The sequence below is a fragment of the Melanotaenia boesemani genome, chromosome 1, assembly GCF_017639745.1.
Source record: "Melanotaenia boesemani isolate fMelBoe1 chromosome 1, fMelBoe1.pri, whole genome shotgun sequence".
Taxonomy (NCBI): Eukaryota; Metazoa; Chordata; class Actinopteri; order Atheriniformes; family Melanotaeniidae; genus Melanotaenia; species Melanotaenia boesemani.
The window spans coordinates 29,965,476-29,979,712 of NC_055682.1; the positions used below are offsets into that span (position 1 = coordinate 29,965,476).

Sequence of the window (14,237 nt, forward strand, 5' to 3'; positions counted from 1 at the left end):
TTGGGTTTACTGTAGGATTGTGTTGTTAGAAATCATTGTTCCAAATAAGGTGTCAAGTGAGTGGAACAGTGGAGCCCAAATAGGTGGCTGATATCTTCACCAGACAGAAGGTGAAGCTGTTTGTACATGTTAGTCCTCTGAGTCATCAAATATAAAAAATAAAAAATAATAAAAAAAATATGTTCTTCAAATAATACACACTTGAGCACTATAGGCCACAGTATACTAGTTTTGAGATAAGCCATGTCTGTCGTATCATATCATACTATAAGAAGTGTTTAACTTTGCAGGACACTGAATTAAATAATTGCAAAATATTAACAACAATTACTGACATCGTATTACTTTTAACTTATGTGATGACGCATGTGTAGCATAGGTGAACAACCCTGCTGATTTCTGTATGCTTGTTTTCCAGTTATTTAAGTCTGTTACTTATTTGCATGAGAGCTATGTCTCTCTGTCAACTTTGTACTGCCTTATCACCAGTGCATTTAAGAACCTGCAATTGCAAAAGCAAAGTCCTGTGCAAGGTGAAACCTGAAAAGACCAAGACATTTTCCTCTCTCAGGTATTGGAGAATAACTGGGAAAAGCAAAACATACTGACTGGTAGGAAAATAGAGGTATCTTTAAATATATATTTAAATATTGTCAAGAGAAAGTTTTGATAGCAACATAGGGCTCTGGAGTTTTCCCATGCTAAGATAATCTCAAGTGAACTGCATGACCTTGTTGTTCCAGTTATATATATATATATATATATATATATATATATATATATATATATATATATATATATATATGCAGAGAGATTGAGAGAGGGCTGTTATGTTTTTAATATCTTTTTATTGGATTAACTGCAATTATTATTAAAAGCTAAATATTATTACTTGTTAAAAATCTTTACAGATAAAGAAAGAAAGGGATTTTCATGGATAAATCAGTATTTTAAAATTTATTTAGCTAGAAATATGCACTCTTTAATGTAAAGGATATTTTTAACTTTCTTCCCAGCTTCAGAGTAAAAATGCACCTGACCTGGATCTGGATATGCCTCTGCTGGCTCTGTTCGGCAGTGGTGTATGGTGGGAAAGTGCTCGTTTTCCCAGTTGATGGAAGCCACTGGGTGAACATGAAAGTCATTATTGAAGAGCTGCATTCAAGGGGCCACCAGGTGTCTGTGGTGCGACAGACAGACAGCTGGTACATCAAAGAAACCTCCCCATTCTATTCTTCAATTACAATCGATGGCAAGTCTGGTTTTGATGAGGACTTCATCAGTTCATTTGTAGCCCAGCTGCTGGAAATCCAGCGTGAAGGAAAGTCTGCTTGGATGCGTTTTAAACTGGAAATGGAACAAGCACAGAAGGCCTCTGAATTCCACGTTAAATCATGCAAAATTCTTGAAAAAATTTTTGAAACTAAAGAGCTTATACAGCCAATGCAGGAAGCCAAATATGACCTTGTGTTGACAGACCCTGTGATTCCAGTGGGTATTATAATTGCTCACTACCTTAAGTTGCCTCTTGTTTTTAATGTCAGATGGACCAGTCATGGTGAGGGCCATTTCTCAATCGCACCTTCACCTCTCTCTTATGTGCCAGTAACAGGAACGGAGCTAACTGATAAAATGACGTTTTTTGAGAGAGTCTTTAATGTAGTTGTTTTTGCCTTCAACAAATACCAAATTGCAGTGAATATATTACCCCATTATACTAGCTTAACTAAGAAATATCTTGGTGAAAATACTGACTACATATCCATGTTTCAAGCTGCAGACCTTTGGCTCATGAGAGTGGACTTTGTGTTTGAGTTCCCTCGTCCCACCATGCCTAATGTTGTTTACATGGGAGGCTTCCAGTGTAAACCTGCAAAACCACTTCCTCAACACCTGGAGGAGTTTGTGCAGAGTTCTGGAGATCATGGATTCATCATCATGTCTCTGGGGACTTTGATTGGAGAGCTTCCATGTGACTTAGCTGATGGGATTGCAGCAGCTTTTGCTAAATTGCCCCAAAAAGTAATTTGGAGGTATAAAGGCAGCAGACCAACCACGCTTGGTAACAACACTTTACTTGTTGACTGGATGCCACAGAATGACCTGTTAGGACATCCTAAGATAAAACTATTTGTGGCTCATGGAGGAACAAATGGAGTCCAAGAGGCCATGTATCACGGAGTTCCTATACTAGGTCTTCCACTGATATTTGACCAGCGTGATAATCTGCTTAGAATTGAAGCAAGAGGAGCTGGAAAGAATCTAGACATTTTTTCTATGAATGAGGACATTTTCTTCCAAGGTATTCATGAAATCCTCTCTGAACCTTCCTACAGAATGAACATGCAGAGACTCTCCAGGCTGCACAGAGATCAGCCTTTGAAGCCATTAGATAACGCCCTCTTCTGGATAGAGTTTGTCATGAGACACAAAGGTGCAGCTCACTTAAGAACTGAGTCCTACAGGCTTCCCTGGTATTCCTACCACTCTGTAGATGTGATGCTCTTCTTAGCTGGTATTATTCTGGTTATTTTGGGAACCTCAACTTTTATGATAAAATGTCTGTGTTCACTGTGTCTAAGAAAAAAAACTAAACGTGACTGAAAAGAGACAACTCATTTTTTATGAACTAGAAAGAATGAACTTGTAGAGGGATGGTTGTATTTGATGGAGTGTATTGTACATCATTTTAATTTACGGAAATTGGAGGTGTATTATTGAGTACAATTTGGATGTGGGGCTATTTGTCATCTGTATCCTTCGATCAAATCTTTAACATACTGCAGAGTGATTTTGCTGCTATGAAACTCCATTCTGACCCCAACCATAAAAAAGCATTTATTAAAACTGGTGGTACAATTTATGAACTTGTTATCCCTTGCATGATTTTGCTCTTTGTTGCCTTTGTTTCACTGATTTTTATGACTTCTTAAATTCACTTATGCACTTTGGCAGAAGGCACTTGTATATTTCTGAATGGTTACATCTTTTTCCAGATGTGGTACAAAATTGAGAATTCGGCCTTCTTATCTTGTCCAAACCAAGCACCTTGTGAGGATTTGAACATATCCATTCACACACAAAGATTAGAGCAACAGGCCAGGTGTTATGCTAGACCATAAAGCTTAAATCCTTGCTTTCTCTAAGCCCTTATTTGTCTTTTTACAAGTTATATATTTAACAGCTGATCCTTAGTTTTTTGCAAGACACAAAACTACATAATTTAGTGCAGTCATCTGCATTAGAGCTTTGATCTTAATGGAAATTTTCCACATTTTTCAAATAAACTGTTAATAAATGTTAAGATGCTGATAATGTAATTTCCTCCATATGTGTTCAGGAATGGCACAGACACAATGTTTGTTACTAAAAGATTTATGACCAGCAGTAAGAGTCAGGGGTGTAAATGACATGCACATATTTACTTGACCACTACAAGGTCTAGGCTGGATGATTATAATGCATGATGCTATTGGGACATACATACAGCTCTAAGTTCTTACAAAAAAAGTAAAAGTACCATAAAACTTTGCAAAATGAAACAGCAAAAAAGTATTTCAACATGTTGGTGAGCCACATTTGTTGGTCAACATTTACTCAACAATGGCTGACACACCCTGCTGTGTCTAAAGGTGACGGGACCTGAATGGATAAAGAAAACGTCCTCGGGGCAATACAGGAAGTCTCTATTAAGCACTCCTAAAGGATGAACATGCAAAGTCAGCTCTAGTTCCAGCACTATGTGGATTTATGCAGCATGTGGTCAGTGTTTCAAATAACAAGTAACACAAGTCAGAGCAAAACAAATTCTTTGAAAGCTTTTTTTTTTTTTTTTTTTTTTTTTTGGCCAGTCGACACAGAGGTATCCCCCCTTTATGATAGTAGCTCTCCTAGAAGAGACTACAGCTTTGGTATTCCATGGTAGACATCATGTCATTTGTAGCATGTTCTCCACTGATTATTCTGTTGTATTTTCCCACCTTTCAAAGAGTGATTGATGTAACAGCTGTATTAAAATACTGAGTGACATCTAATTTCAGCTCACCAAAAGCACTGGTGATAATCCTAATATTACTTTTCTTTCTGCCATTGTCATTACAGCATTTATAATTCAGCTTACTTTGTTTTATTTCTACTAATGTATAAATATGTGGAAAGTTTCCATGTCAGCTAGAGGATCAAATTAGCTTTAAATCCAAGCAGATCACACTTATAGAGAAATTTAAATAACTCAGATGGGAGGTTTTTGAGAACTGTGATAACTAATGTGTTTTTGTGTCATGACTATACATAAATTCCAAGGATTTAACTCAAATAAATAAATTCTTTTATTATAAAACAATAGAAAAAAACATACTGCAAGTAGTGTTTCAGAATTTGTGTCAATATGTTACCACTAGCAGTTTAAAGTTACAAAAGAAATTGTCATGGTTTTACATCTCAAATTACCAAACATGGACAACAACAGAAATTACAAGCCAGTCTGAATTAAAATTATTTTCTGGGATGATGGGACTGTAATACCACAAGTCCTCAGACATTCACAACTCAAAAGGAAGGCAGAAATTTTACTTTGTTTGAACATTTTCTTTCTTTCTTTTTTGGCACAACATACACATCAAACAATATCACAAGTCAACTAATATTAGTTAGACAATATTAGCTGCCTGGTGGATTCCACTTGAGTAAATATAGTGAACACAAAACACACACACACAAAAAAAATCCAGGTTAAAAAAACAAACAATCAAAGAAAGAAAAAAAAATCCTTGGCATTTCACAACACAGGGCAAAGTGAATAATCATTTTAAGGAAGCAGTCTGACATTTTGGGAAATGGGCTTAATTGTTTTCTTACTGTAATCTAAATAAAAAAAACTTCCAGTTTCATGCTGAGGTCAGCAAGTAGTTGTCTTTGCTTATGACAAAACAGGTAAAAAAAAAGTCATTCACAGTGAGCTGAATGCTTAATAATGCCGTGCAGTAACTCTCAGGAGTCTCCACATGTGATATCATCTGACAAAACAGATGTACCGGTAATTCATAGATGTACTGGTAGGTAAATGTTATTCATTTTGGACAGACTCGACTATATCCCACTGTTCCCAATCTTTATGACATGATATTACAGAAAACTACTATATATGGGTTTTACTAGACAAACATAAGGATGGCTTGACTTTCTCATCTATTTTAGGTTATAATAGCCAAAAAAATAAAAGAAAACAAATATAACAGGATAATCATGAATCCTAAAAGTTCAACCCATACTTTTAATAACTTAAATTAGATGAATGCTGGCACAATACTGTATGTATAATCAACAAAAATACAATGAAAAGAATGGCTTATTTCAATAATATCTATATTCATCGCAGGCTCCACATGGCAGCATGGGTGACATTTAAAAGGCAGAGTGCATCCAAATTTCTCAAGGGGGGAACAGTAGTTACAAAAACTGATATTCAAGTTGGTTTATGGTATTTACAAAGTGTCTGTGCCAGCAGGGCAGGTGTGATGGGCGGTGTAGGTCCTCTCATGATGTCCTGGTCCGTAGAGAGCTCATCCTTACCACGGTGAGCTCAGCTACATCTGCATCATGCATTTCCACTTCTTGGTGGCAGCTTTCTCTGATCACATACACTACGAGACCCACACAGATGAAAATAAGGAGGACTATGCCTATAACCTGGGTACAAGAGAATAAAACCAGCTTAATACCAAATTATAAGACATTTTTGAGACAACAAAATCTATTAGCAGAGTAATATACATAGCTTCTAACAAATATTGGCAATGGGTACATGCTGTAGATACCATAATCTGCGGGGGAGGTGTTTTCACAACACTCATCCTACACAATCATCTGCAAGCTAGAAAATATTCAACTTACCTGAGAAAACACAAACAGCTGCTGTGAGCGGAGCATTAGCTCTTGAGGGCTGACAGCTCCTTCACTTATTGGCTCACACCACTTCTGCGGAGCCGCCTTGTCAACTAGTACAAATCTACCCTCCCAGTCTGTCATTGCACAAGCAAAGTATTGGCCATCGAGGAACAACAAAATGAGCCACACGATAGCAGGAACGAAACTGGAGAGGGAAACAGTTTTCCTGCACCATGTATGACATCTGCATCCTTGAATGATCAGCATCAAGGTGAAGGCCATAACGGCAGGAATGATGAAGAATGCTGATGAAAACACTCCGTTCCATGTAGGGTTGCAAGGACACTCAAATTCCAGCTCCACAAGCTTCTCTAGTCCCATGAGAATAAAGCCAAAAGCCACATTTGATACCAGAGGACTGTTGCTAAGTTCATTTTTTAGCCTGGTAAGCCATTGTTGTCTACTTTCCATACTAGATTGACTGAGGAATGAAGACAATCGTTGTAAAAAGCCCAAAAGAGGGTCTACCGTTGTGAACACATTGGCAACAGCTAAGTGATGCGTAATTAACTCATCCAGGGGTAAGTTTTCCCCTCAGGCAAATAGCCACACTTCCACTCTGATTGGTTTTGAACCAATGGGGGTGTGCTGTGCACTCTGACATTTCTCGAGCTGATTGGTCTGGTTGAGGTTTCAGGTGGGGTTACATTTTAAATGTGGACTTCCGTGGACAAACTGGAGGGAGGGCTGTGAAGTGGAGGGAAGTTTGTTCGGCTACTGCGGAACAAACTGGCTTTTTACAACAGTTCTGCAAAAAACAAAAAAAGAAAAGAAAAACATGCATGGAGGTGTATCCATTTAACAAAGGGCAAGCTTTCACTCTGAAGGATCAAGTTACAATCCCACATTTAGAGAGGAACTGAAAAGAACTGAAAGGAGAGGGGAAAGGTTACAACTCAGTCTATATTTACCCACAGAGACTATTTTTAGGTCAAACTAAAAGAAAGCTAAAGAAAACATGTAGGCTTTTATATATATATATATATATATATATATATATATATATATATATATATGCTTATTTATTACAGAGGAATCTTGCATTTACTTTAAAAGAAAAAAAGCTCTGTATAATATATATATATATATAAGCCTCCACCATTATATATTGGGAGTATGTGCAGTACCAGAAACTGCTGCTTCACTGCACAGGCTATGAGGACCTTAATTTTTCACAACAGCTAATAGGAGGAAAAGTAATAAAAAGTTAACTTTGTACAGCAAGAGAATAGGCTACCAACCCTGTCCTGTACTTTTACCCTAACCTTTACTAATCTGCTATGTTAACAGCTTGAAATTACACACAAAAAAATGACAATGTGCATGAATGGTAGTGAAAAAAGGCTGGATGTGACGTTAAAAATGAAGATCCTGAGAGTCTGCTGCAGTCTTTAAACTGTAGCCTCCAGTAGAAACTTGGGTAGTGGTCTAACTGAGTTTTAGGTGTATGGTAAAAGGATAAAGATAATCCAATGTAGCTGATGGATGTCCTGTAAGATATTAAATGACATTCTTTTAGTTTATTATTCTTTCTTTAGTTCTTGCAGTTGAGAGCAGAGCTAATGCTTCTCGGGAACTTGGGAGTACCTCCTAAAAAAAAAACAAAAAAAAAAAAAACAAGAATAAATCTGATTAATTATGAGAAACTGAATAGATATTTTGTATAGTGATTAATTTAGTGATTTAGAAATATAGTGGTCTAATTAATTCAGATATTATTATTATTATTATTATTATTATTATTATTACAGAAAATCTGCTTTTTCCACTAAGTGAATGCAAAACGCTTTTGTAATTTCATAAAATTTTCTGCAATAAAAAGAAATTTAAACACATTAATTTAGCCCAACTGGCCACATGAGGTCGCCCACGCAGCAGCACAGATTAAGGATAGAAGAGGATTACAGGAGGCCATATTGAACTTTCAAGGGATGTGACATATACAGCTTGAGAGCACACAGGCCACTGATGTGATGACAGAATTTATAAATGACCTCAGTGAGCTCAAGAGCATCACCAAAATCTCCTCACATAAAAACCAATGAGTGAAACAGTTGGAAAGTGAAACAGACCTGTGACTGAACCGGGGCTGAATTGCTTCAATCAATAACCTTTGATATATTTTTTAAAAATATATAAGTGACTATTCAAATGCCTCTATCTAACAGATTCTATGTACCCTAGCTTGTGTGCAATCTGATCGGAATACTGGGGAAAACTGAGCTGTTATAATGCTAGAGTTAGTAAATTACATTATAGCTGGGATGCAGTTAAAGCAGGACCCACATATTAAAATGGCAGCAGATTAAAACGCGCACCTGTCATCTACGAGTAGCAATGAGAAATAATATTAATCGTACGATTTCACGAACATTATCTGCATTTATTGTATGCGTGCGTGTGTGTGTTTAGGCAATATTCATCCACTGTCGTGAGCACACTGGGCACGCGCGGCTTGTCGTTGCTGCCGTTGGTGTCCTACCAGCATCTGTTCCTCCTTTGGTATTAAAAATAGCCCGGTGCTGATAACAGACTTATGTTTCGGCTTCATCACTTGCCGTCAGGAATTATTTGTGCGCTACTTTGATTTTAATCAACGAGCCGTGACCGTGGAAGCGCAAATGCGCATCGGTCTGCGCATCTCTGAATCTTTGGAACCTCACTGTGGACAATCTCCCTGACATCCGAAGACCTCTCCTCCGCAATCCGAAGAGGCTTCTTCGCTGCCTATGGCCGCAGATCGGCTTCCCTGAGCCGCTGGCCTCGACCCGGACTTTTTAGCCGCTGCTGCCCTCAAAGAGTCTTTGAATCGGGGAGACATTTGTTCGGACTTTTTTTTCCTTTTTTTTTTTTTTCTTTTCTTTTTTTTTCAATCATTGTCGGTTAATGGTTTTTAAACAACCCGGTGCTATGCTGGGCCCGTCTTTCTAGACCTTGTGATCAATAGCTTACACGATCTCTCCTCCCACATTCGTCCGACCGAGACCCTGGTCCTCTTATCGAGCCCCGACGATGCATCCTAACGCAGTGATGCTGGCGGTGGTCCTTTTGGGGAACTTGATGCTGCCATTCATATCGGCTCAGAACGGTAAGCAGACATATGTGACCACGGTGTATTTGTTAACGTTGCACTGAGGGAAAGTGACTTGACTTGTGTGAGGACGCCCGAATGGAACGTTTCTGAATAGGATTTAGAGAACGACTGCATTAAACTACAACTCCAATATCACGCATCTCGACAACAAGGCCAGAGTGACCAAATTCGAGTTTAGACCTGACAACAAAGTGTGAAAACGACACGACTCTGTAGAGATTTTCCCTCCTCTGGTTAGTTATTTATTGCTTGAGTTGTGTAGGCTGTCAGAGAAATTAACTGTCACTTTTAGGCAAGTTGAAAATGTTAGAGATATAGAAGGTGTTGCTTGGAACAGTTCTGTAAGTTGTGCACCTTTATGGATTTAACTGAAATATTTACACTGTTACCCTTTATGGCCACACAAGGCAGTAGGCTATGAGGAGAATATAAGGGCTGCTAGTGTGTCATTGTTCAGGGGGCTGGGTAGCTAGAGTGAGTCAAACAGGACTAACCGTGCAGCTAGGGATAAAATAACCAAAGGTTAAAGACCACCCAACAACCACCTCTGCTTTTTTATTTTTTTTATTTTTCTGTCAGTTTTAAGTGGATTTTTTCCCCCAACATCTTTCTGTCTGTAGTTTTAGTAATACTGAAATCCATACTCAAATATTATGTTTGAAGTCAGGACAAGCTGGAGATGTTTCATCTTCCAGTATTATTGGAAAAAGGAAATGAAATGTTTGGTTGAGAGAATTCAAGATGTAAACAGTGTGCATCTGTGAATATCAAAAGTCCACAATCCCTAATAAGGTCTGGCAGGATTTGGTTCAAGGAAATGTCAGCAACATGCTGTTGGGTTGCTCCCACTGTCCTCCAGCTTGTCCTGACTTCAAATTCTGTTGAATCACACCAGCCGCTGGGCCATGCAAATCAACAGCCATTCATGAAATGAGAGTGGAAATCCTTGGAATTTTATGTCTTTAGTCTGAGTATTGGTTCTCTAAACAGGCTAATAATTGACTGACTGTGAAGGGGCTGCTGTGCCCACATGTCAAGGCCCACATGTTGACAAAACAGGGTTACTGATGAATTCTAATCCCCTTTCAGAAAAAAAGAAGGAAGAGAATTACTCTAGATAGTTAATCATTTTAATGCTTCATGCACACATTTTGCACTGTGAGATAAATGGACACCCACAATTTAAGCCCCTGTAAGATATGTATTTTGATGGTGGGTTGAAAATCTCACTCCAGCACCTTGTGAGGATGTCATATTTTTTCCTTATCAACATAACCACTGACACATTGCACTGTGTTGACTTACCTCTTGTAAAATGAAGTGACATACACACCATTTTTGCAAGTAAACAGCCGCCATCTCTGTCTAGTGGGGACTAAACTAGAATTTCTTAGCTGTTATATAACACAATGTAACCGCTTGAAGTCTTTTCTGTCTTCATTGTTAATTTCTTTGAAGTGCTTGAAGTGTGCATGTGCAAAGTGAGGTGTTCTCTCATCTTGCTATCTGGAAAATTAAAAACCTAATAAACCCTCTATTGTTTGTCGTAACTCAAGCAAAGGCATTCCAAGCACTTCCTGTGTTCCTTGCCCAGTATGAGTGCCCACTCACTGAGGCCCAGTTCACACCACTTGAACATGGACATACAAATAATACACTGATGGTCAGTAGGAGGCCATCTAGTGTCACCTAGTTAAAAAAAGTATATATATACATATATATATATATATGTATATATATATATATATATATATATATATAGTGTATGCAGAGGTGCTATACGTTCAGTAAATACACTCTTCATGCACGACAGCTTTTATAAGAGTAGTAATACAGTTAGCATTTAGAGTTAAAGGTAATTTTCTGATATTTGTTCACATTGCATGCAAAAACCATTTCTTCTCTCTCTCGGTTCAGATTAAGGGTAATCGGAGCATTGGCTTCTTATGCAATGCTAGATTTTCCTGTGATATGACAGCATTCAGGCAGTGATGTGGGGACAATAATAATTATAAGTGCATGAGATTTAATCACTGTGTCTGGGAAGCAGAGGGAATTCGTGTCATTGCTTCCTCGTGTTCAGGGAAAGTAGGCCTACTAGGGGAGGCCAAGTTGTGTGACAGATATTTGGAGGGCTGTGAATTGCATCCGTCCGTTCTGCAGCATTTCTATTTTTACCACCGAGACAGAGTACAGAGAACTGTGGCTTTAAGGTCTTTTTGTGAAAGTCAATCCATTAATTCTAAATGGATGGCCTCCTTGTGCACAGCTGTACAGCCCTCTGAAGACTCATTTGGTGGCTGTTAACTGTTTAAGATAAGAAATGATGCAATGTTTATGCAAAGCAAATAAAGGCTCTCAAGGAAGTGGTTGGGGCTATCCTGAAGAAATACCTTTGGGTCTTACATAATTTTATCCCAATGAAGCATGTGACCAACTCCTACATATTTTTGTGTTGTAATTGACTGTGAAATTGAAATATTAAGGTCATGTTAAATAAATACTTTGTAATTTTTCATCCCAGGTCTTAGTTCCCTTTGTATTTGGGTTTAAAATATTTATAGGCAGGAAAGATATCTGCAGTCTCGCTCATATTAATCAAGAAAGGCATGACTGACAACTGCAGTACAATATTACAGAGCAGAGAAAACATGGCAAAAAGTGCTTGCATTTTCAAATGACTGCTCACATTATTATCTTTTCTGTCTGACATTACAGAAAGGATGCCTACATGGACAGAGCTTTTTGTTTACATTCTGCTTCTCAGTTCATCTCAGTTGGGTCATCCCTCTCTGTGCCTGTTTGTGTAGTGAGTGTGTTATGTGATGATTAAAGGGATATTTCTTTTTGTAATGAAGTGGGTTTTTGTGAAGTACTTTTGAGCAGTCAACGTCTTGCCTGCAGCAGACAGTGTGAAAGCACTCTCAGTTTGAGGAAGTCTCACAAGAACTACGCAGAGTGAAGCTGATAAAGAGTTTTGACTGTGTAATGCAGGGGTGTCCAAAGTCAGTCCATGAGGGCCAATGTCTCCTGCTGCAGCACACCTGAATCAGATTAATGGGTCAACATGCTTGGGCAGCATTTGACAACAAGCTGTTGAGGACAGCCATTTAATTTGAATCAGGTGCGTTGGAGCAGGGAGACATCTAAAACCTGTGGCCCTTGAGGACCGGAGTTGGACATCCCTGGTCTAATGCAATCCAAACTCATCAGAGGTTCCAACAAACTTGGAACTTTACATAATGTTTGCATTAGACAAGCATTTTCTTTTTTTCTCAGTCTGATCATGGTTGCTGGATAGCTTACTGCTGGGTACTTCAGGTTTTCCATTAATCTTTACTGTCTCATAGTTGGTTTTGAGATCAGTCTCATGTGACAGCTGATCAGTGGCAAGATATATTGGACAGCTTGCATGCACATGGTGACATGGATGCTCCTCGATTGTTTGGAGAGTAACAAAACAAGCAAGTAGCTCATGCAAAAGTGATATGCTCCAACTGCAATGACATTTTTTCTTTTTTATTTTGACTTGGTTCAGATGGTGAAAATTTGCTCCTCAGGACCCCCTTTTCCTAGTAGTCCCCCTGTCCTGACAGTAATGACTCATAAATACTTCATACAACCCCACTTAAAGAAACCAAACAAAAAAATTGGGTTTTAGCTCATTTTAGTTCAGTTTCACTTGTACAGTGCAAAATTCCATCTCAAGGCATCCCCATTTTAATCAGCCACAACCATTTATTTACACCAACATAACCTCGGACATAAAAGAACTATTGGCAACTCAACAGACACACAATCAGCTGTAAATTCAAACTTTTTAAACTTTTCTATAGTTAAATATCCTCTTTTATAATCTTTCAAATCTTTTGTGCCTGTCAATACTTTACCCCCATATAGAAAGGAAATTGATCCAAGGTTAAAGAAAATGCCAGAGATTTTCTTCAGGATGTTTTTTTTTTTTTTAATTAGTTATAATCACTCATATATCCTAAATTGAGTTGTTTATTTTATAAATTAAATGGCTATAGCATCGGACATGTACATGTTGTAAATGCCTGGTCTTAAGTGGCATATATAACGGCACATACTATATGAGCTGTTCCTGAGGTTTCACAAAGGAAATGTAAAGGCACCATCTGATAAAAAAGCTACAGCCAGTTGTATTGCAATGTGCACTATGCTACAACTTACAGCATCTATAAGCACCCACAGAGGCCAACATCACAATGTAAGACAAGCATTTCACAGCCATATACCATCCAACCATTAGATCTGTATACTGCAGCAGAATGTCTATTATCATATTTCATGCAGGCTTTGGACAAAGGTTCATCTGTGAGGAAAATAAACTATAGAACCCGAGCCAAATTCTTACACTGAGTCACGCTTGCCCACTGTGAAATCTGATATGGCCTGCACTGATTAGGAGCAGCATCTCACTGCATAAAACTCACTGCAGGGATATTGTATACCGATGCAAAACTGTAATCTGAGTGATAATCATTTCTTTAGTAGTGATTTATTTTCGAGAGGTTTCATTGTCCTTTTTTTTGCAGCACCAACCTTCTTCACATTCATAGAACTAAATATGTTCGTAGCCACAACCTTGTGCTACTGGCTGCTCCACAGGAACAGCTCAGATTTAGTGAACTGAATAAGCAAGAATTCTTACAAAGCCAAAATCTCATTTTTACACTGCCTGTTTTCCCCATGGTCTTAGATATTTGCGCTATTTCAGAAGTAATGGGACCCCTCTAAGACAAGACACTATATCTCAGTATTCCCTAATTTCCTCTAGGTTGCATGGCAGAGAGAGGGGGGTGCCTTTTTATTTTCAACCCACAAGCTTATCTGAATATAACGGCTTCCACTAATTTAACTTGACAAATAATAAGTGCAGATACTAGGAGATAAGGGAGTAACATTCATTCCAACCCTGCAGTAACTGCAGAATACTGTCTTAGAGGTATGAATACTCAAATTTTTTAAAATACATTTGTGGGAATCTTATATAATGGATGGGAATGAATGCTCCATGATGCACTCATCCCAGTGCCTCTCAGGTTTTTTAGTAAATTGCTTGAATTCCATTACTTTGACCTATAAAAGAGTAATAGGAAGTATTTGCTAGTTGTGATTAAGAGGATGGGATTAGAAGCTTTCTAACCTGCACAGGGGTTACTGGGATTTAAAT

General features: G+C 38.1%; 2 protein-coding genes across 7 annotated transcripts in view; both read left to right on the plus strand.

Annotated features, from left to right (window-relative positions):
- The first annotated feature begins 135 nt into the window (after window positions 1-135).
- On the plus strand, window positions 136-3,222 carry LOC121644628 (UDP-glucuronosyltransferase 2A1-like). Of its 4 annotated transcripts, none has more exons than XM_041992840.1 (2): window positions 136-625; window positions 1,023-3,222. In XM_041992840.1, exon 2 carries the CDS (start codon window positions 1,030-1,032, stop codon window positions 2,602-2,604), a length of 1,575 nt encoding a protein of 524 aa, XP_041848774.1. In that variant the 5' UTR covers window positions 136-625; window positions 1,023-1,029; the 3' UTR covers window positions 2,605-3,222. The 4 variants fall into 4 exon arrangements, with proteins under 4 accessions (XP_041848774.1, XP_041848851.1, XP_041848934.1 ...); XM_041992917.1 differs by having other exon boundaries at window positions 136-611; window positions 1,017-3,222; XM_041993000.1 differs by having other exon boundaries at window positions 136-611.
- A 5,149-nt stretch (window positions 3,223-8,371) lies between these two features.
- The window catches only part of LOC121646039 (neuroplastin-like), a 37,193-nt gene continuing 31,327 nt past the window's right edge, over window positions 8,372-14,237 (plus strand). The window contains exon 1 of one of the 3 annotated variants that reach the window (XM_041994992.1): window positions 8,372-9,034. In XM_041994992.1, coding sequence (XP_041850926.1) covers window positions 8,959-9,034 — 76 coding nt within the window. In that variant the 5' untranslated portion in view covers window positions 8,372-8,958. The remainder of the gene's footprint in view (window positions 9,035-14,237) is intronic. The other 2 variants (XM_041994944.1, XM_041995063.1) reach the window with 2 other exon arrangements.